Raw genomic sequence first — 22,020 nt, forward strand, 5'->3', positions numbered from 1 at the left:
ATCGCACCGGTGCGATGTGTCGAATTTGCGGTAAAAGACTGGTTTTATTGTAATCAGCGCACTACTAGTGTATTCAAAACTGGCGCAAGAGTATTCCTTGTGATGTCATATACGCGCGCGCTTCCTCTGCCCCTGCCGCCCATTGAGTTTGCTGTGCGCTCTGTGGCGACGCCCTCCTGTGCGAAAGCGAACTAGCGCCGCTAGCGCGCGATGGCCGGATGGCTCGGTCATGTCGTGCGAACGTTGGTCGTACGCAGAGCAGATAAGTTCTCCCGAAAATTCTACTGCACGTAGCCCGTCCTAGCTTGTCCTGTATCAAAACTCAGCGAAATGAGGAACCCTCTCTGAGCGCCACGCGCGACCGTCCCTCTGGGTAAAAAAATGCACGGAAATCGACGTTTTCGCCTGCATGCGCCCGCGTACTACGGTCCTACGGCCCCACCTTCCGAAGCCAACTGACAATACTCAAGTATGTGGCGCCTGTGCGAATCGATGCTGGCGGGCGGACGGTGCGACACGCAAAGTAGCGATCTGCTGACCGAGAGAGCATCATTGTTTTCGGTACCCATGGCAGCGATTGTAGGAATCAAACACTAGCTTGACAAGGCGCAAATGGCGACCCGCGAGTGGAAACTCCGGCAAACGGTCGAGTCGCACGCTGGCGACGTGACGGGCTGCGACTTTTCGGGCACCACTTTGGCCACCTGCTCGAATGACAAGACGGTGCGACTGTGGCTCTACGAGGCGGGCTCCTTCGCAGAGTCGTCCGCGTCTCCTCTGGTCGGTCACAAGTACGGCGTGAACGCGGTGCAGTTCTCGCCGCTGGGTACGGCACTCGCGTCGTGCTCTATCGATGGGAGCGTGTTCATATGGAACGTTCAGGTGAGCGTGCTACTGGGTGCTGGGTTTCGTCGTTTCGTGGTGTTTCACCTATCGCTTGTAAACCATTTAAGCAGAATACATAGCGCAGGACCAAACATAGGACATGAAGACGACGGGACGAGCGCTTACTTTCAACAAACCTTTATGACAGTATCTGAAACTGAAAAAAAAGGGGGAGGGGGGGGAGTACAACCCATGAAGCACAAAAGCTCTATAAAACGTATTCAAAGCGTTTAAAACCTTCATAAACCTCTATAAAACATTTTATATAGGTTTCGTGTTTCGTGGGATGCTGCATAAAAAAAAAAAAGTGCCACGCGTGACGTATACGCCTATAATTTCAAGTTCCTTCTTTGATGATGCTACTGTCTGCTTACTCACGCACTCATCACCTGCCCGAGCTATTTCAAACGCTTCTGTAAAGAAACTATCGATCAGCCAAGGAACCACACAGACAGCCGTTCATCGTTCCAACTTCTTCTTCTTCTACTGCAGTGCTCGCCTGCACGCGTTTATTCCTTTTCTTTTTCAACATACTCCCGCCCCCCAGTAGTGTCGCTCAATTCGAGCTTGTACAATTTCTGTACTGGCTTTCTTAAAAACTTTCCGTCTTGGGCTTTCACCCGGCAAGCTCGGATTATGCCATCTTGACCCGGGTAAACGTCTGTGACTCGCCCAAGGGGCCAAACACCCTGAGAAATGCCAGGCTCTTCGATGATTACCACATCATCTACTCGTAGACAGCTGCTGGGATGTGCAGGGTATAGGTGAAGTGCCCGCAGTTCTAGCAAATACTCTTTTTTCCATCGCATCCACAGGTGATCTATCAGCTTCTGTCTGTGTCTCAACTTCTTGCTGATGTCACTTCGAGTAGTCTGAGGACTTATAGCATCGTAGTCATTGTTGGGCCGCTCTGGAGAAGCTAGCAAGGAACGTCCAACAAGAAAATGCGCCGGACATATCGGAGAAGGCTCTTTGGCGTCCGTATACGTGTAGGTCAATGGTCTTGAGTTAACAACTGCTTCAACCTCCAGCAGCATCGTCTCGGTTTGTTCGCTGGTGAGTTTGCTCTTTCCCATCACCTTGCGCAACGATGACTTCACTGTTCGGACAAGCCTCTCCCACCAACCACCCCACCAAGGTGCACCCGGAACGATAAACTTCCATTCGATGCGATGGGTCAGTAGGAAAGACGCGAACGGAGAGCTCTTCATGACATTCCAGATGTTCCTGAGGTCCCGTGATGCTCTCTTAAAGGCAAGAGCGTTGTCAGAGTACAGTGTTGCTGGTACCCCTCTGCGAGCCAGAAACCGGCGGAACGCTAGTAAGAAAGCGCTTGTCGAGATCGCACTCGTCAGTTCAAGGTGTACTGCTCTCGTCGTCGCACAGGTGAACAGCAGGATGTAAGCTTTCGATGCATCACCATGTAGCTCCTGTTGCTTTATATATAGTGGACCTGCAAAGTCCAATCCCACTACATCAAACGGTCGTGACGAGAGAAGCCGGTCCTCAGGCATCGGCGCATATTGTACGTTTCCAGGTTTCATGTTGTACCTTCGGCAGAGGAAGCAAGCATTAATGATTCGTTTCACTTCTTGTCGAGCGCGGATAATCCAATAACGCTGTCGTATTTGCATCATAGTGCTTGCCACACCACCATGCAAAGCTCTGCAGTGAGCCTCTGTCACTACCAAAGCCGTGAAGGGATGCCTCTGTGGTAGTATGACCGGATGCTTTTCGTCATACGTAGCGTCGATTCTTTCAAGTCGTCCGCCAAGCCGAAGCTGTCCGCTTTGGTCCAAGAAAGGGTGAAGATCGAGCAGCTTCGAGTGTTTTGAGAGAGTGTCTCCAAGTTGAAGCTGTTCGACGTCCTTCGCGAATACTTCGAGTTGAACTCGTTGTACCCAAAACCTTTCAGCCTTGCATAGCTCCAGTGTCGAAATTGTTTCGCTGAGCGATGTTCGAATACCACTGCATCGATCCACAAAGCGGAAGACCCAGGCGGTGACGCGCAGGAGCTTCTGCAGATTGTTGTGCTTGCTTAAATCAATCACAGGGTGTAATTTCCTGGATGATGCTTGAAGAAATACATGTTGCGTGTCAATCTCTGCCTCTTCGTTGATCGGTGTGCACTGGTTCGGTTCGGTAGGCCAGTTTGATTTAGGCTGGGACAACCATTCAGGTCCATACCACCAACAGCGACATGCACGTAGAGTCTTCAAAGGTATGCCCCTAGTCAGTACATCTGACGGGTTGTCTTCACCCGGGCAGTAGCGCCATTGCACTGGTTCAGTAGCTTTTGCTATTTCAGTCACTCTGTGCTTTACAAACTGACTCAACTTGCTATGGTCACCGCGGATCCAGCTCAATGTGATCATAGAGTCAGTCCACATGACGCAGTGGAAATCTTTTGAATCCCATGAGGAACAAATGTACTTTAGCAATCTGGCTCCCACTACCGCGGCCATAAGCTCGAGCTTTGGTAGTGTTAAAGTCTTAATAGGTGCCACTCTTGACTTCGCTACTATCAGTGAAGTAGCCGAGTTCCCGTCTTCGTCGAATGCTCTCAAATAGGCACATGCTCCATAAGCCTTCAAGCTGGCGTCGACGAATATATGCAGTTCAGCCTCTTTCACTGCTCCATGAAGCCCGTCTCTCACGCAGCGCGGAATCTTTATGTGGCCAAGCTGAATCACGTCCGCACACCAGGCTGTCCACTGCGTCTTGATCTCCTCGGGTAATTGATCATCCCAGGAACGGCCTAAAACCCAAAGGCGTTGAAACAAAAGCTTCGCTGTTACGGTGAAAGGCGATAGAATGCCAAGCGGGTCATAAATTCGAGAAGCAGCCTTTAGTAGAGTACGTTTCGTGTCGGGATGGCCAGCGACTAAATATTGCGCCACAGATTTGGAAGAAAACTTGAAGTAGTCCTTTTCTATATCCCATTGCATTCCCAAGACCGCAGCTGCTTCTCTGGATGCTCCTTCTACTTGTTCCTCCTGGTTGTCGAAAATGTTCTGCAACTGATGGCTGTTGGTCTTCCACTTTCTGAGGTTCATGCCTGCATCTCTCATGATTGCCTTTGACTGTTCATAGATGCGCAGACCTTCATGGAATGTCTCCGCACCCACCAATAAATCGTCGACATAAAATGCCTTCTTCAATGTAGAAGCGAGTGCTTTATCTTCGCATGCGTTATCCAAGTGGTAGTGTATAGTTGCCATGAGCAAGAAGGGACTTGATGTTGATCCAAACGGCACCCGTGTCATGCGCCATTCGACAAGCTTGCTGTGTTGGCTTATCGGAGTAGTATCAAACCACAGAAACCGGAAGGCATCTCGGTCTGTCTCCTGGATCTCAATTTGTAGGAATGCCTTTTCGATGTCCGAGTTTATGGCGACCGGGAACCACCGAAAGCGAAGGAGGACTTGCAACAATTCTGGATTGAGGTTCACTCCTTTGTCCAAGCAATCGTTAAGGGATGGTACGCCTTGAGTGTGTGACGATGCGTCAAACACTACCCTCAGTTTGGTAGTTAACGATTCCTCCCTTATGACTTCGCGATGTGGCATATAATATATAGCCCGATCCCGATCCAGAGGGCTATCCTTAGGCACCACTTCAGCGTGACCCAACTCCAGATATTGCCGGATGACTATGTCGTATCGCTGCAACAGTCCTTCCTTCGTCGATAGCCTCCGTGTTAGTCTTTGTAGACGTGACAGCGCGATTTCCCGGTTGTTTCCTAAGAGCGGTTTCTTATCTTCTTTCCAAGGCAACGCCACGGTGTATCTGTTGTCTTTTTTGCTAATCGATCCACGGAATCCTGCAACAGACTCATGTGACGGAGATTCCCCCGAATCTGTAATGCCCATGGCTTCTAGTTGCCAAAACGATTGCAAGATCTGTGACGTTGTTTCGTCATCACCAATTGCTTGTACTTTTAGAATGCAGACCATGAGGCTGGAGTCGCAGTCCAGAAAGGCTTTTTGCTGACTGGGTCCTTGTAGCGTCCATCCAAATGCTGTGTCGATCGCTACCAGTCCTGGAACTTCTGCGCTCTTTACAATTTCTCCAGACATTACTTGCCAAAGATGGTCAGCTCCTATCAACAAGCTGAGGCCATTTTCCGTCTCCGCTTCGAACTTCTTTTCGTCCGCGATGAATTTCCCTTCGAGCCGCAGGTTCTGAAGGAAGTGGCTGTCAGCTTTCGGGGACGCAATGTCGTGACAAATAGCTGGGACAACAATTGCACGCACTATGCGGGTGTCGGAAGAGTGCTGGCTGCGCAGGGGAACTTCTACAACCTTCCGTCTTTCCGCAGTACTTGGTGATGCGCAGCCAAACGTGTTCAGTGCAATCCGTGTTTCTCCCAGTACCTGCAGGTGTAACTTCCTGACGAGCTCTTCCGTGACGAAGGATCGCTGGCTGCCTCCGTCGAGAATCCCTCGGACATATCTTGAACTGTTATCTTTCACGACAAAGGCGCGAAAGGTCTGCAAGTATACTTCTCTGTCATTTATCTCGCTCCCGCTCAGTGAATCCTTGTCGCACAGCATAACCGACTGTGATGACACCATTCCTACTGAGCTTCCAGAGGCGTCCACTGGTCGAGGTGTCACTGCCATGTTCTTCCTGTAGTTAGGGTCGCACATGCTTGATGCGTGCCTCCCATGACAGCTCGAGCACGTGAGTTTGACTTGGCAGGACCGTGCCGGATGACCTCGTGACGTGCATCGATAGCAGCGGTTGTCCTTAGTCAGCATCTCTTTCTTAGAAGTGATAGAGAGGTCGGCGTCGCAGGCGCGTGTGCCGTGCTTCTTCGATTTGCAGAAAAAACACTCGTTCCAGTTGCACGATGCGCTGTGTAGTACAGAAGCGGTGCTGGTGCTGCTGCCTCGAGTTCGCTGTGCACGGTCATCAACCGGTCGCTCTGCAAATGGCTTACACTGCTCCCGGCTTTCTAGTTCGACGCGTGTAAAGGTGAGCAGCTCCTTTAACTCTGCATCCGATGACGCAGCTGCAGCGGCTGGCTCGAAGACGTTTGCAGAAGACCTGCTTTCCCTTAACGCTTGACTGCGCTTTCCACGTGTATAGGCCAAAACGATGTCATACGGCAATGCTTGCTGTAAAATGTCGATCAGCATCGCTGAGAAACTGAGCGTGGGAACGTTTAGCGCAGTCAGACACCTGATGTTGAGCTGCACGGCATCGTAAAGTCGCCTGAGGCCTCGAACGTCGCTTCCTGACTTCACGTGAGGGAGACTGCGAAGCGCTGACAGGTGGTGTTGCTCTATCCGTTTCCGATCTCCGAAGCGTTCTTTTAGCAACTCTATGGCGTCTGCGTAACAGGATTCGGAAGTCGGAAAACCAGATATCGCCGCTGCCGCTTCACCCGCAAGGTAATGCCGTAGATAGAAAAACTTGGTTGTAGTTGATAGAGCGTTGTTAAGATGAACAGTCTGCTCGAACTGCTCCCAGAAAGCTGACCACTCGTGAATGTCTCCTCTAAATGTTGGCATGCCAAGGTTCGGCAGTCTTGGGCCAATCCTGGTCGGAGCATCAGGAGCTGATGGCGTTGCGTTCTGAGGAGGAGCAGTCGCCGCTGTACTGTTTCCGCGTTCCAAATCGGCTACTCTGCATCGAATCTCGGCGAGCATGCTAATGGCTTGGTCGTTGTACTCCGCCGCCGCTACGTACTCCGCTTCGAGCTCCTCGTCGGCTAGGTGCTCTTCGAGTGCATCATTAATCTTCGAGAGCTTGCTGTTGCTAGCCGACAAACGGTCATAAATACCTGTTAGCTTGGGATTGTCCGCGGTAGGATCCGTCAGCAGGGACCGTGCTTCCTGTATAAGCTTGGTATTCTGGGCTCGTCGAGCTGCGCGCTTGGTCTTTAGGCGATCCATCCGTGCAGATGTCGAAGTGTCGGGCCCACGCTGATCACGAGCGATGCGTTGCGAGTCCTCGCCGCCCGCAGAGCGACGCGGTCGAGTAGACGGTCCCCTTGAGTCGTGCGATGAGAGAGACGTGTCCGCACGAGGGTTTTCGGCACCAAAATGTAAAGAAACTATCGATCAGCCAAGGAACCACACAGACAGCCGTTCATCGTTCCAACTTCTTCTTCTTCTACTGCAGTGCTCGCCTGCACGCGTTTATTCCTTTTCTTTTTCAACAGCTTCGACTATCTCCCTAGGTAAACTGTTCCCATCCATGGTGATACAAATTACAAATTGGTCTGTTCAGAAAGCGGAGGACAAAGAATAAACACACTACATCTTTTAGAATGGGCTGTTGGTCGTCTGTCTACTGCCACATTACGAATTTTGTTATTGTGCTCTTGCAGCCGCACGTTCAAACGCCTGCCTGTCTGCCCTATGTAGTGCCTACCACACGAGAGCGCTATCTTATACATTACACCCATTCTGCAAGAAACATAAGCTGATTGGTGTCTAATTGATTGGTGAAAGTGTTTTTTTTTCTTTTTTTCTGCAGTGTGTACTTTTCCTTCATCAGCTTTTTTGCAGTTTCAGATACCGTACTTACACATGTGCACAATCTGCAAGAAAGATTTGTTGAAATTTAGCACTCGTCCTGTCATCTTCTTTACCTCTGTTCGGTTCTGCACTATGTATTCTTCTTAAGCGATGATCAACCAAGACGCCCAAACCTTATTACTTCAGTTTATACCTGCAGAGCGGCGAGGTGCTGGGCCAGCTGCAGCATCCGAGTGAGGCGGCACTACGCTGCTGCAGCTTTTCGCCCTCGGGTGCATTGCTGGCCACCGGAGGAGACGACGAGACGCTGGTGTTGTGGGACGTGGCCACACGCTCGCTGGTACGATCTCTCGGTGGCCACGGGGCTCTGGTCACCGCATGCAGCTTCTCCCCCGACGGTGCGCTGCTGGCTTCCGCATCGTCGGCCGGAGATCTACGTCTCTGGGATGCGCGCTACGGTCACGGCAGCTGCCTGCTGACACGATCCGAGGCTCACGACCTGGGCGCCACCGGCTGCCACTTCAGCCCCCAGTTCGAGGCCAGTCTTGCGCAGGGCACGCTCGAGAGCAGCTACCTGCTCGCGTCCTGCGGCAACGATGACCTCGTGCGCGTGTGGCAGGTGCGCATGGCGCACCGCTGTAGCCTCTGGTCCCAGTGGGTGTTCGAGGGCCACTCGGGAAACGTTATGTGCTGCCGCTTTGCACCTGGCGGTCAAATGCTAGCTTCCAGGTGCGTAATTGGGTTTGTGTGTGCTCAGGTACGCTGCGGCTATGTATTTACAGTCTGTTTACAGTTCTTGCTTTCGTGTGCAGTGCCGGTGACAAGACCACCATACTGTGGGATGTGGTAAGCTGACCGAGCACATTGCTTATCTCCGCTATGTACTTACATCCATATTGTGGTGTTAATAGCCACTGATGTCAGTCGACATGTTGCACAGATATAGGCAGCCACACAAAACTTGCACAGTGTACTGCAAGTTTTGCAACATTCCGCTAATTGCACTATCGGGAACACATAAATGTGTAGGAAAATGTCCTTTCTATCTTTTATATTACCATACAGATAAATATCAGTTCAATTTAAAGCAAGGAGCGAAGCACAGCCAGCAGGAGGAAGCTCCTAGGCATTACTGACTGTCCGTACAGATATGTGTACTGCTTGTTACAATAACCATGTCAAGTGACAGCCTTCTCTTTAGATGCCATGCAACACTAGTGTACCTTAAAGTTGTACCTGGTTGTCTGGCATATCTGTCAAGCAGGATTTTGATAACTGCCATGGTGGCATACTGCTAAGCACAATGGTGCCACTTCGCTTCTCAGCTATGGCAGGCACATTTCGATAAGGATGAAAGGCAATTATGACCATGTATATTTAGGTGTATATTAAAGAACTTGGGTTGTCAAAAGTAATTCAGAGTTTGTCACTATGGCATATCCTTAATCATTTCGTGGTTTTGGCTCTTAAAACTCCAGAATATTAATTAGACTTCTCGTCTTTAACCCTACTCTAGCCAAGAAACAGCTGTTGGGCAGTGCACATGCAAGTTTAACTTCCTCTTGTTTTTTTTTTTGTTTTTTCATTGTAAACCCTTGACATCACACAAATTAGGCTTCAGGGAGCTGCCATGTATCCAAGGGATCTGTTCACCCTCTGCTGCATGTATCTGCAGGGCACTGGAGAGCAGCTGCAGCGGCTGACCAAGCATACTCGCTACGTGCCCTGCTGTGCCTTTTCAAGCGACGGCGAATTCCTGGCCACGGGCTCCAACGATCGTACCGTGGTTATTTGGACTCAAGTTGAGAGCACCACGGTGAGTATCTGTACTTGCCGCTAGGCAGGCCTGGAAATTGGACTAAATTTGTCTTTGTCAACTTGCAATCATGATCAACGTCTGGAGAAGGCAGTCGCCAATCTTCTAAAGAAGCTCAGCACCAGCTAATGCCAGTTCCTGATGTGTGAGGGGCTTTTGTTGGCTTTAATGAAAAGGTTTTTGTAGCTCTCACATTCGATGCTGACGGGATTGCTAAGTAGAGCTTGGAAAAAGTAATTTGACCACTGATCTTGCATAATGTGTGTGCGGATGTACATGCTGGAAAGAATTGAAATGAAATAGAGGTTTGCTGGAAGATGGACATTTACAACAGGTGACGAAATGGGGGAAATGTCGGCTTGAACCACCAACACAAGGACTTGGCTTTGTCAGCTTCTTGAACTGTACTCTTACCAGTTATCCTTGTCTGTCATTAGGAAGTTGTGAGCGCGAGCTACATTGGTAAACGCTGCCAAGGAAAGTAGTTGTTCCAGCAAAGGCAAGCTCTTTCTTGAGTTATTGGCTTTTGCTTGATACATCCTTTATTCAACCACTGTTGATGCTGGAAAGGCAACGTCTTTGTTGTTGCAGTAGAAATTCTACAGATGCTCGTGACGCATTACATTATCGGTGTCACTGTTGTCATGCTGTCCCCCAGACCCGGCATGCCTGGCTTGTGCCAAAAGTTAGAGGGTCTCTGGAGATCCAGGTTGGATTTAACTGCAAAAACAACACAGCATTGTAGATGCACCATCAACATTACACTCAATCACTTCGGTACTCAAAATTGTAGCTTGGCAATGAAAGTATCGTGCTGCTTAGCATGAGGGATTCACTTTGTCAGGCTCAATTGAGAGCATTTTCTTTTTATGGTCACACTGTAACAAGGGATGTTCGTTTGCCTTTACTTGACTGCAAGACATTGTTGTCTAACAGAAAGTCAGCGTCATCCTATGGTGTCCCTCATAATCATACCATAGTTTTTGGACGTAGAACCCCAACAGCTATTGCACAGTTATAGTGAGAACAATCCCTCTTTCTCATCCTCAGCAGGAGGAAGGGCAGGGAGAGAAACCGAAGCCCCTGCCACCGCAGCAGCAGCCACCGCCGCCCAAGGAGGGCGTCGGGGTGGCCGCGGTGGGCCGCTGGTCGGTGAACCAAGTGGGCGAATGGCTGGAGGGCCTGGGCCTTGGACAGCACCGGGCCACCTTTGAGGAGCACGCCATCGATGGCCAGGAGCTGCTGCACCTGACCCATGAGGGGCTGAGCAATGCCCTGCATGTGGACGCCCTGGGCACACGTGCCCGCCTGCTGCGCGAGGTGCAGGCCTTGAAGCACCCCCTGTGGCGGCACTTGCCTCCTGCTGGGGAGGACGACGCTGCCCTGCCCGAGGAGCTCTTCTGCCCCATCACCCAGGAGCCCATGCGCGATCCCGTTGTGGCTGCAGGTCAGTGCTTTGGAAGTTCTTGCTCAGTTTGGGAGCCAGGTCACTTGGGAGACTACATGAAGGCATAAGAGGAAACACAGCAAAATTATGTAAAACCTTGAATTGGAACTGTCCAAAACATGCATATTGTTACGTGGAAGTGAGCATAGTGTTTCTGTTGCAGTATGATTGCAGGCAATATGCACATATGCATCTGAACCGATAGTTGGGCAAGTTGGTGTGGATCCACCGTGGGTGTGTTTGTCATTGTTTACTCGTCTTTGTTTTTTTCGCACTGTTTTTACGTTTAAGATGCACATATGCACCTGCGTTGTCATGTTAGTATTCCACACATGAATTTTTTTCGTCTTCTCTTTTCTTATTATATGTACTGTCATGGATGATTAAAATACACACTATAGTAAAGCCTCGGTGATATGAGTCTCGCAGGGTCACCAGAAATGTTTGCATCACCAGAAAACATGGAAAATTAGTATGCAACAAAAGAAAGCTGGCATATGTTTTCATTTACTGTTTCTCAGGGCCGCAGCAATGTCATGAACAGCTCTGAATGATTGCCAATAACATTTTTAGACGTCAACGATCACACTTGTACTCGTAAATATATGGTGCATGCGCGCGCGTGTTATTAATGGACCAGATGTGTTGTGACCCGTGACAGCTAGCAGCACCCCTACTGCGGCGAAAGTGACCTATAACACTAAAGGCAAATGTCAAGTCGACGTGGATTGCTGAAATAACATTTCAGAAACCTTGTAGTGCTTGTTTCGTGCCAGGAAAATGCTTATTTTAGAAGAAAATCGCGTTTTAGTGGTCCGCACAGCGTTAGCACACTTCAAATCGCCCGCCTGAAAAGGCCTCCTAACAAAGTGCTTGCCTTGCCCAACGTTGCCCGCCTTTACTGCCCGGCAGCCGACGGTGCGGTTTCTTCTCTCAAGGGCACATTACAAGCCTTGCCCAAGTAGTGGTTGATCTCGTAATACTACTCTGCACAAAAGTGCAGCGAGCACACATGCACATTTCTTGGTTGTTTAGCACACTGTCACAGAGGCACGGCACCCAGCCACTTCGGCGTAGGGGTTTATTTGCGGCACCCATTGAAAAATCACATTGATTTCTTTGCTGCAGCTATTGTTGCTCAAGCGGCGCACACCATTCAGGCACCCGGCAACATAACAGGGACGTAGCATTTTGTCGAACTTTCCGTTAGAGCGACTTTCGTGAGCGTGCAAAGCACACGCAACAGTACGCGATAACGAAACTACCACTGAGATGCAACCGTGTGAGCGGAGAGCAGCCCGGCTAAAACCGGACTTTTAAACCACCCACGCCATTCTCCTTGGTAACACCAAGTTCTCTTTTCCATGAATGAAGCAGAAACACACAAGCAGCATTTTATTACGTCTTGTAATGTACGGAATGTTATTTTTTTTATTATAAGTAGTTTGGAGTACTAGTGATTAATTGTACTCGGGACTCTTGACGTCATCGGGCTCATTCCAAAATGTCCCGCTTTTGGCGCATAATGTGTACTCTTAACTTCTCGTTTAGTAAAGCACTGCTGTTGATAATATTGACATTTTAGGCGTCCTCAAACATTCACCTTTTGCTCTGACATAAATTGTTATATTTGCCTTTAGTGTCCCTTTAAGGAGTGCTTTGTACGTGATGAAGGTCAGAAAATTTTAAAAGCACTGTCCTTTGTTGTAATTATTTTCTTATCCCGGTGGTGTTGGGGATGTTCGCTCAAAATTCGGTAGCCTCTCGTGCAAATCGGTGAATTGGCAGGTATGCGTGTCCCCAACAATCGTGCATGTTGACACTGTGATGCCTAGCTCCTTGGCCAAGACTGTCCGCTTCCTCTTTCAATCATCGTCCACCTTTCATAGGATGTTCGATTGTGAGGACATGGCTTGCATCGACGTGGAAAGCATGTGTAAGCGCAGTACAAGGACGCTGCCTTGAGCACAGCAACACGCGTCGATGCATTGGGGGAAGAAAAAAAGCCTTACGCCATTGCCATCTGTAATCTAAACACGAAGGCACGCAAAGGTGCATTAAGGCGTCTAAGATTCGCGCACACTATCTCGGAGGTTATGATGCGCCACTGATGGCCTATCCTGACAAACTGGTGGCGCAGTGCACATGCCCACGCATGATTGCCGAGCCTTTCGCGACAGCGTGGGCAGCACCTGTTCATTCCTGCGCAGTAACGTACGTTCGTATCAAACGTCGTGCTGTGAAAGTCTGCTCACAACAACTGTACTTTATTATGTTACAGGCTAATGGGCTTTGGCTGGGACTGCAGAAAAATTTGTATCACCCCTAAATTTATACAAGCTCGGATCGTATCACTGAGGTTCTACTCTAGTTGGGGCTAACCAAAACGCATTCTTTTATTTTTGTTTTTCGCCAGTACTCGTAATACTAGCATTCTTTTGATTTGCGCATGTAAGTGTGAGGCCCAAACAAATTTTTGCAACCGCATAATTACCGAAGCGAGATTGTGCTCTCGAGTTGTCACTTACAAATGCTTTTCCACTCTGTAATGTCTTGTTCACATATTGCTTGTCCATGTCTGTACATGTCCATGCACAACATACCTGTGTTGTGCCTTGACTGTGTTTCTTTCTGTGAGTGCTGGGTTGAAGCTGGGTCAAAAGCTGGGTCAAATTTTTCTATGATGGCTTGTTAGAAATGATTCATATAGCGTTTGCTTTTAAGCATTTGTTGGCCACACTGCATATCTTCTACCAGGTTTTTAAACGAAGAGTTTAAAGTATTGTTTATAAATAGGTATTTTAAAATAGGGATATGGCTTCTTTTGTACTTTGGTGTAAGGGGTAATGGGGTTCGGATGGGTGAGATCCAGTATTTAGCACTTTAATTAACTAAGACCACTTTGCTTTATTTACCTTACGTGGCTCATTGCGACGGAAACATTTAGGCGACCTATGCATATGTTTAATCCAGGGTTTACATATTGGAAAATTACCATTCCCCTTGCTATTGTAGTGCGTTGAATACAGCCAAATCTGGATACAAAGGATCTCAGGGGTTCTGCCAAAATTGTTCGTGATTTTGAAAAATTTTTCTAGTGAAAATAATAAAACATTCACACTAAAAATCGTAAATGCAACAAAAGCAGTCGCCTGCCTTTGCTGGGTACACCCACAAATGCTATTTTCTTGCAAGTGCAAAAGAAACAAAACACGTATTCCAGAATGAGGGCACGTTTATTAGTAAAAGTTCTCATGATCTTTGCCTGGTGGGTGCAGTTCAACTGCTGTAAGGTACACTCTTCAAAGTTGTCCATTGCCTCAGTGACATTGCTGCACCTGCCAAGGAAAGTGTGTATCTTTCTTACGCACTCCCTTATTAAAAAATCGTTAATGTGTTATTCGCTATAATGGGATTAGACTTTAGGGGCTTCTCTTGCACACGAAACTGAATCACTGAAACTGAAGTGCGCTCATGATGACACCCTCGAGCTGACACTGCTGGTAGATATGTCATCATCATCATCAGCCTGTCTATGCCCATTGCAGGGCAAAGGCCTCTCCCATGTTCCGCCAATCAACCCGGTCCTGTGCTTTCTGCTGCCACGTTATACCTACAAACTTCTTAATCTCATCTACCCACCTAATTTTCTGTCTCCCCCTCACGCGTTTGCCATCTCTTGGAATCCAGTCAGTTACCCTTAATGACCACCGGTTATCCTGCCGGCGTGCTACGTGCCCGGCCCATATCAATTTCTTCTTCTGGATTTCAACTATGATATCCTTAACCCCCGTTTGTTCCCTGACCCACTCTGCTCTCTTCCTGTCTCTTAAGGTTACACCTATCATTTTCCTTTCCATCGCTCACTGCTTCGGCCTCAATTTAAGTTGAACCATCGTTGTAAGTCTCCAGGTTCCTGCACCGTAGGTAATTACCGGTAAGATGCAGCTGTTATATACCTTCCTCTTGAGGGATAGTGGTAGACTTCCATTCATGATTTGATAATGTTTGCCGAATGAGCCCCAACCCGTCCTTATTCTTCTAGTTATTTCACTCTCATGGTTCGGCTCCTCGGTTACTACCTGTCCGAAGTAGACGTACTCCTTTACAACTTCCAGTGTCTCGCCACCTATCGCAAAGCGCTGTTCTCTGCCAAGATTGTTCCACATTACTTTAGTTTTATGCATATTATTTTCAGACCTACTCTTCTACTTTCCGAATCCAGTTCAGTAATCATGAGCTGTAATTCGTCTCCCGCGTTACTCATCAATGCAATGTCATCAGCGAATCGCAGTTACTGAGATACTCTCCATTAACTCTTATCCCTAATTCTTCCCAACATAGGGCCCAAGGGACAAGGAAGGCAAGGTCACAACCAATATAGATAGAATAGTTGAGGTAGCGGAAGAGTTCTACAGAGATCTGTACAGCAACCGAGACAGTCAGGATGATAACGTAAGAAGCAGTAATAGCCCAGAAGAATCTGACATCCCACCAGTATTGACAGGAGAAGTAAAGAAAGCCCTAAAGGGAATGCAAAGAGGCAAAGCTGCTGGTGAGGATCAGGTAACATCAGACTTGTTGAAAGACGGTGGAGAGATTATGTTAGAATAACTGGCCACCCTGTATACGAAGTGTCTCTCGACGGGGAGGATACCAGAATCTTGGAAGAATGCCAACATCGTCTTGATCCATATGAAAGGGGACGTCAAGGACCTGAAAAATTACAGGCCCATCAGCTTACTGTCCGTTGTCTACAAGCTATTTACAAAAGTAATTGCTAACAGAATTAATACGACATTAGAGTTCAATCAACCAAAGGACCAGGCAGGATTTCGAACAGGCTTCTTACAATAGACCATATTCATACTGTCAATCAGGTGATAGAGAAATGTGCGGAATACAACCAACCCCTATATATATCCTTCATAGATTACGAGAAGGCATTTGATTCGGTTGAGACATCAGCCATGCACGCACTGCAGAATCAGGGCATCGACGAAGCCTATATAAACATAATGGAAGAAATCTACAGCGGATCCACAGCCACTATAGTCCTCCATAAAGAAAGCGACAGAATCGCAATAAACAAGGGCGTACAGCAGGGAGACACGATCTCTCCAATGCTATTCACCGCGTGTTTACAGGAGGTTTTCTTAATGTCATCTGCCCACCTAACTTCCTCTTTCCCCCTCATGCGCTTGCCTTCTCTTGAAAGCCATTCTGTAATTCCGGTGTCACACAGGCACTTTTGATCGCAATTAGGGTTGATCTGGATAGGATTTCTTGATCACGATCAACAATCGTCACTGCGACACGGTCCAACCTAATCCGGATCGAGTTTGGCGTAGAGGTCAGTCAAATCGCGACCTGGGGCAGCTAGATCACGATGTGCAGATCACGATTATATGTGACCGTGTAGCAGCACCTGATTCGGATCGAGCCTAATCCAGATCATCCCTGATTGCGATGAAAAGTTGCAGTGTTCCAGTACAGGGGATGTTAGTATTGGGGACTGTTAAAGGGATACTGAACAAAATTTTTGCTGCCGAGATAAATGGCCCAGTTGAAAGATTGGGTGCTGAAATTTGTTGAAACAACCTTCATTTCAGCCAGAGACTAGCAGAAAATAATGAATTTAATGTATTTTTCACAAATTGGCGCGTCTAGCGGCTGCGCCGCGAACTAGAGAAGAAGTGACGCGAAACTCGGCGGATACTGACTCGCCAACCGTGCTCGCTGCAAAGTCGCTTACCAATCGACATCGCAAGCCGCCACCCGCTGCCGCGCGTCTCTCTCAAAACGTGTTCTCACGGTCGGGAAGGTGTTCTTGAGAGGAGAGGCGGAGAAAGGGAAGTGGCAGGGCAGGAGAGAGTGTGCCGGTTGCCCCCCTCTTGCTGAAGCATTCGACGTCACGGCCATCGACAAGCGCACTGGCGTGCAGCCGCCGCGCTCTCACAATCCACTAAAAATACGGCCAGCTGCTCGAAATCACGTGAAATAAACGCTGTTTATATTAACAGTCGTGTCATCCGAGTCGAATGCAAGTGTTTTCGTAGCTTTTTCAAATTTTTGTTCAGTATCCCTTTAATGACCAGCGGTTATCTTGCCTTCGCAATACATGCCTTAGGGGGGGGGGGGCATGCCCCTTTCTTCTTTTGATTTTGGCTAAGATGTCCTTAGCACCCATTTGTTTCCTTGTCCACTGACTGGTGTTACTGGATGTGCATGGAGGGAGACATGTACGACTGTTTAAAGTTTTTAGGTTGAGTTGTGGCAAGCGTGCAGCACTCTGTGGCCTCTGTTGTGCAGATGGTTACAGTTACGAGCGGACGGCCATCATCCGCTGGCTGGAGAGTGGGAAGGACACCAGTCCCATGACGAATGAGCCCCTGGAGCACACCATGGTGCTGCCGAACCGCACCCTGCAATTGCTCATCCAGAAGTACCTGCGCTAGAGGCATGCCTGAGTGGCGTCCACAGGCATCGCCTGCATGCGCCTGGGTAACCTTGCACTGGGTGTGTGCTTCACTTGACGTGGTAGGTAACAGGGAAGCACTGTGGAACTCTGCTCTGTGATGCGAGGTTAAGCACAGGATCTGGAGATCTTAGCTGCACAGTTCAGCGTACTCACTCTCACTAATTTCACATTTGTGGGCATGAGTGATTGATGCTGATGGACTTGGGTGTGAGTGTGAATGATAGTTAGGATGAGTGTATACATGAGTGCAAGGGAATGTGAGCATGAATGTGAACATTAATTTGAGCATGAATGTGAGTGCCAATAAGGGTTAGCAGAAGTACATGTGCAAATGTGAGTGTCAATCAGCATGAGGGGGCGCAAGCAGGAGTGCAATCTTGTGGCAATGAGCTTGAGTCGTTGCACTATCCAGAAAAAAAAAGGACAGCTTTGATGAGTAAGTGTCCACTTATTCTGCTGACTCATGACTACGGGTCATGCGCCCGGCTGCCCGGCTGTATGATCTCCAAGTCTTGTGTTCAGTTTCACATCAGAGCTCAGTGTTCCGCTGTGTCTCGGCATGAAATGTATCTACTGCAACACATAACGGGGAAGTGCATTTATGCCATATAGCGTTTGAATTTCATCGCTTCGCTGCTCCTGTTTCCCACCAATGTCTAGTATACCAACATCAGAGTGCTGTTGCTATGTGGCCCAGATCTTTAGTTGTGATATGTACAACTTTCCTCGTAGGACCAAATACCCATAGCTTTGTTCAAAGAAGATAGGCCTACACAGCACTGTAAGAGAATGCAGGCATTAGAACAATAGGATCGCTGTGCGACAGCATTTACGCCACCATTCCTGCGTGAAATTGCACCACCTTCTTGTGAAGCCACCCCCCTCTCCCTCACTTGTTCGCTCCTTGCACCGATTTCGAGAGCTGAACGCAATTGTTATTCCAGCAGTGGTAATTATGAGACCTCTGCAAACTCTGCAATAGATTGCAGTTTTGGCAGCTGACACCGGGGACGAAGGGAAGCTTCAAACTAGGAATGAGTCATAAGATACTTAATGTAAGCCTAATTAAACCACACCTGGTGGAACAAGGGAGTCATTACGCATAAAACTGAAATGGTTCGACTAATGCTGCAATGAACAGAAGAACTTTAAAAAACACTGAAGTGGTATAAATGGCCTTTGATGGATCGAGGAATCACGTTTCTAAAATACCAGAAACATCAGTATTACTGCAGATTGAGGCTTGGTTAGCCAGAAAAGGTACGAAAACGAAGGAAGGGCTAGACGTTTTTGTGCTAGCTCTTCATGATGTAAAAAAGTTTGGGGAGTGTGTTTAGGTCTAATTAATAATTTATCAATGAACTAGGATAACATGGTGTTCTCAGCAACCAGAAGCTCAACCTAGAAGTATTGCTAACTTTTTCTAAACTGCAACTGCCCAAAAACTGTACTTTGAAATCCACGACATTCTGCCTTAGTGGTGCTGCTGCATTTGGGAATGTGAGTGCCGAGGTGGAAAGGTTGCCACTAACATTCCGTGCTAATGGCTTACCTTTTTACAGGATAAATGCAAATTACGTGTTGAAAAACACCTCACAAGATTACACTACATTTGTGCCACTCTTTACTGTCATTTTGAACAAAGAATCGTGTGCCTCATTTCATGTTCAAAGTGATACATGGCTGTGAAGCTCACAGACAAGCGTTTATTTCGTCATGGCTTAGCAAAAGTATCAATGTGATATAATTGTTCCTTCTTGCCTTCCAGTTTCTTTCACCATTCAGACAAAATCCTGCTGTAAACCACTTCATCATTACTAGGTTCTCTGCTTTGGGGTTATGACTAGGCTTGTATGAATGGTACATTTTAGGTTCGAAGCGAATTCGAAGCGAATAGTGATTTGGTAGAATAATTTCGGATCGAATTCGAACAGAATACGGCACATATTATAAAGAAACATGAGTATATTTGTCATGACCCAACTAACCTGCACAAAATTTTTTTTTAAGTGAAACAAGACTAGTTAGTTGGTTCATTTGGTTTTTATGGCACAAAAGCAGCTAATGCTATGATGTGCCAGTCACAAGGTGTTGAGCAATGAACAGTGAAATGATGCAAACAAGGCATGTGCAAATGTCATTCTTTTTGGTTCAAAGGAAGTGGAAGCAACTTTGAATAGTAGCAAGATTTGACTTTCGGTAGAACGCAAGTGATAACCTGTAAAATATGTTACGTTTTAAAATTTACTATGCTTAGAGCATATAAGCCGGTATAACAAGCTTTTAAACCTAAAAAATTATCAATGTGAGGGTAATATGTTCATTTAACCTTGAAGTGGGGCTTCGCGGCAATGCGGATTTTCTCTGGAAAGGTATACTCACGGCATAGCACCCCTCCACTGCAGCGAAACCACCTTTACAGGGGGGCAGGGGGGGGGGGTTACATGCAGACAATATACACCTATTCGTTCATTTCGAATACTTAGAAATTTCCAATAATTTAAATTCGAATCGAAGCGAATTCAAATACTGTAATATTTGTTATTCGCACAAGCCTAGTTATGACGACTAGTAGAGCTGTAGTTGTGGCTAGTTGGTTACAAATTTTGATTGCAATGCATTTCCGAGCAGCAAAAACAAGGGGAAAGGACACTGGCATCACAGAGACGAGTGGTTGTCCGCACATATTATGTGCATCTTTTCTTTTTAGTGTTCTTTTTGCTCGGTAGTGTGTTTCGATCGATGACGTGATGACGGCGAAGTCCTTATGAGCCAAATTTACCCCCTTACCATCTGATTTGATTCTGTGGTAGGGGCTGAGAAGTGACATTGTCACAGTCCAGCCATTTATACGTATGCAGTAAGCAACAGTTATTTAGGTAAGCAGTAAATGCATTACATTTATAGGCAGATAAATTTAGAGAATGTTCCCTTGACTATGTAAAGCAGTGTTATGGATTAAACGGGTAAGTTTTAGCGGTTCTGCTATAACAAAGCCTTTCGTATGCTGACAGGGACATGGCTGGAATGGGTGTAACGTGGCGGGCACGGAAGCGTGTTGCAACTACTCTTGTGTCCTCTGCTTGCCCTCAAATAAAGTTCTTTTCCTCACCACGTGGATTCCTGTGAGTTGTCGAGTGAGTAAATAATGCTCATTGAGTTCCTATAGGGGTGCTGTGATTAGCTGTAACCCATGCTGGCAAGTATTATTGCCAGTTCCATGTAGTGCCATAGTGAATTGCCTTTTTTTCTGCGAAGTTGTGTGCAAGATTCCGATCTCACACATCACTTCTTTTTGGTGCTTGAGTGCGTTAGTGCTTCTTTATTCTCAATAATCATAACTTGATGTAATCTCATTGTTCTTGAGTCGGTAACTTAGATTAGGAACTTTCCACGCCATCCTCGAAATGTTTACTCATTTAAATTTAGATCTTTCTTTGGAAACATGAAGACCGATGTCTATACCGTGGTCCTTGTTGCTTTGTACCTAGCCATCCAGTGGTACTTAGACTCGTTCACACTAATATATCCTTACATACTTTTTTCAAAATGCTGCTGCATTTCGATGGCATATGTTCAAATGCAGTTAGGTGAACTTTAGATAAAATTGTATAAGTTATCTCTTTCATTTTTGTGAGTTCACAGATGTGGTGGAACATTTGTCGGGGCTTCTAATGAAAATGGCAATCAGCATGTTGGTCCAACTCGAAGCAATTCCCAATAAAACTGTTCCAGCAGAGGAGTGTTTAACGATCAATGTTATTGCATTTAAAACAGGTTGTTTTAAGCAAAATTAGGTTAAATTGTCATGTCTTGGTAAGCAGCTGACAAATTTTGCAGCATAGGCTTTTCTACTGCTGACTTTGGCTGATGTTGTGATGGGCATCTAGTAAGACGAAGACCAACTTGACTTGGCCATAACCGTTCTAGCCCTTGTGCAGACAGTGACTGTGTCGCTGTAGTCGTTGCATATTTGTAATATGGAGACTTTATATTGGGAGAGCCATGCATTCTTTGCTAAAAAAAAAGAGAAAAAGTTGACAACAATGTGACACTTGGGATAACTATGCACTCGTGGCCTACTGTGCATCCACAACTGTGGATCACTTAAAAAGTCATGTTGTTGTTCCTACAAGAACTAAGAGTGCCATTTCGTTATGCCACGAGTGCATTTCAAGATGCCTTTTTTTTTTTCTCTTAGCTGTGACACTACAGTTACACCATCATGTATTGTGTCACATAGTTGCTGCAATTGTAGGGCTTGTACCGCATTTTCTCAGATATAACCTGCACAGAATATGCAGACAGTTCGGAGCTAAAGTCGGGATGCAAATTATACGCGAATTTCAGTGTGCATGTTGGGCTTCACGGCACTGATTCTTGGTAATGCAAGGAAGGAGTCTTCATGGCAGTATGTGGAATTTTTTTTTTCTCTCTTTTTTTATTTTTATTTTTCCGCAGTTTGTAGTTAAGGTGTGGGTTATATGCAGGGGCGGGTTATATGCGAGTAGTTATAGATGTGTAATCTGTACAGAGTGTGACTAAGTTGAGAGAAGCTTGAGACTTGCATTATGTTAATGTTGTGGGGTGGCACTTGCCATCAACCAATGTGTGGAATCTTGTTAAGAGTGCAAATACCTCGTGCAATCTCTGGAGCTAGTCAGTATTGTAGAATAGCTGTATGAGAGTTTGTAGTCATTTAAAAACTCGGTGACAGTGTTACTTCGTATGCTTCATGGTCAACAAGTTATGTGATTATCCCACCCTGAAAATCCACACTTTGCCAGCCATCTTGTCTTAGCGTTAGAGATGTGCTATGCAGTGTGTTGCTGTGTTTTTGCGTCCCAACCTTCCTAACACAGATGCCAAATCTTTTCACTTGGCTCTAGCAGCACATTCC

General features: G+C 47.0%; 1 protein-coding gene across 4 annotated transcripts; it reads left to right on the plus strand.

The window, feature by feature from the left end:
• The first annotated feature begins 162 nt into the window (after window positions 1-162).
• On the plus strand, window positions 163-20,238 carry LOC119393641 (WD repeat, SAM and U-box domain-containing protein 1). Of its 4 annotated transcripts, none has more exons than XR_005183952.2 (7): window positions 164-882; window positions 7,576-8,105; window positions 8,189-8,222; window positions 9,052-9,192; window positions 10,243-10,639; window positions 16,952-17,158; window positions 20,135-20,238. XR_005183952.2 is itself a non-coding variant. In XM_037660749.2 (6 exons), the coding sequence occupies exons 1-6, from the start codon at window positions 613-615 to the stop codon at window positions 17,095-17,097; spliced, it is 1,515 nt and encodes a 504-aa protein (XP_037516677.1). In that variant the 5' UTR covers window positions 163-612; the 3' UTR covers window positions 17,098-20,238. The 4 variants fall into 4 exon arrangements, 2 of the variants coding, with proteins under 2 accessions (XP_037516677.1, XP_037516676.1); XR_005183951.2 differs by having other exon boundaries at window positions 165-882; window positions 16,952-17,179; XM_037660749.2 differs by having other exon boundaries at window positions 163-882; window positions 10,246-10,639; window positions 16,952-20,238.
• The last annotated feature ends 1,782 nt before the right edge of the window (window positions 20,239-22,020 follow it).

The sequence above is a fragment of the Rhipicephalus sanguineus genome, chromosome 5, assembly GCF_013339695.2.
Source record: "Rhipicephalus sanguineus isolate Rsan-2018 chromosome 5, BIME_Rsan_1.4, whole genome shotgun sequence".
Classification (NCBI taxonomy): Eukaryota; Metazoa; Arthropoda; class Arachnida; order Ixodida; family Ixodidae; genus Rhipicephalus; species Rhipicephalus sanguineus.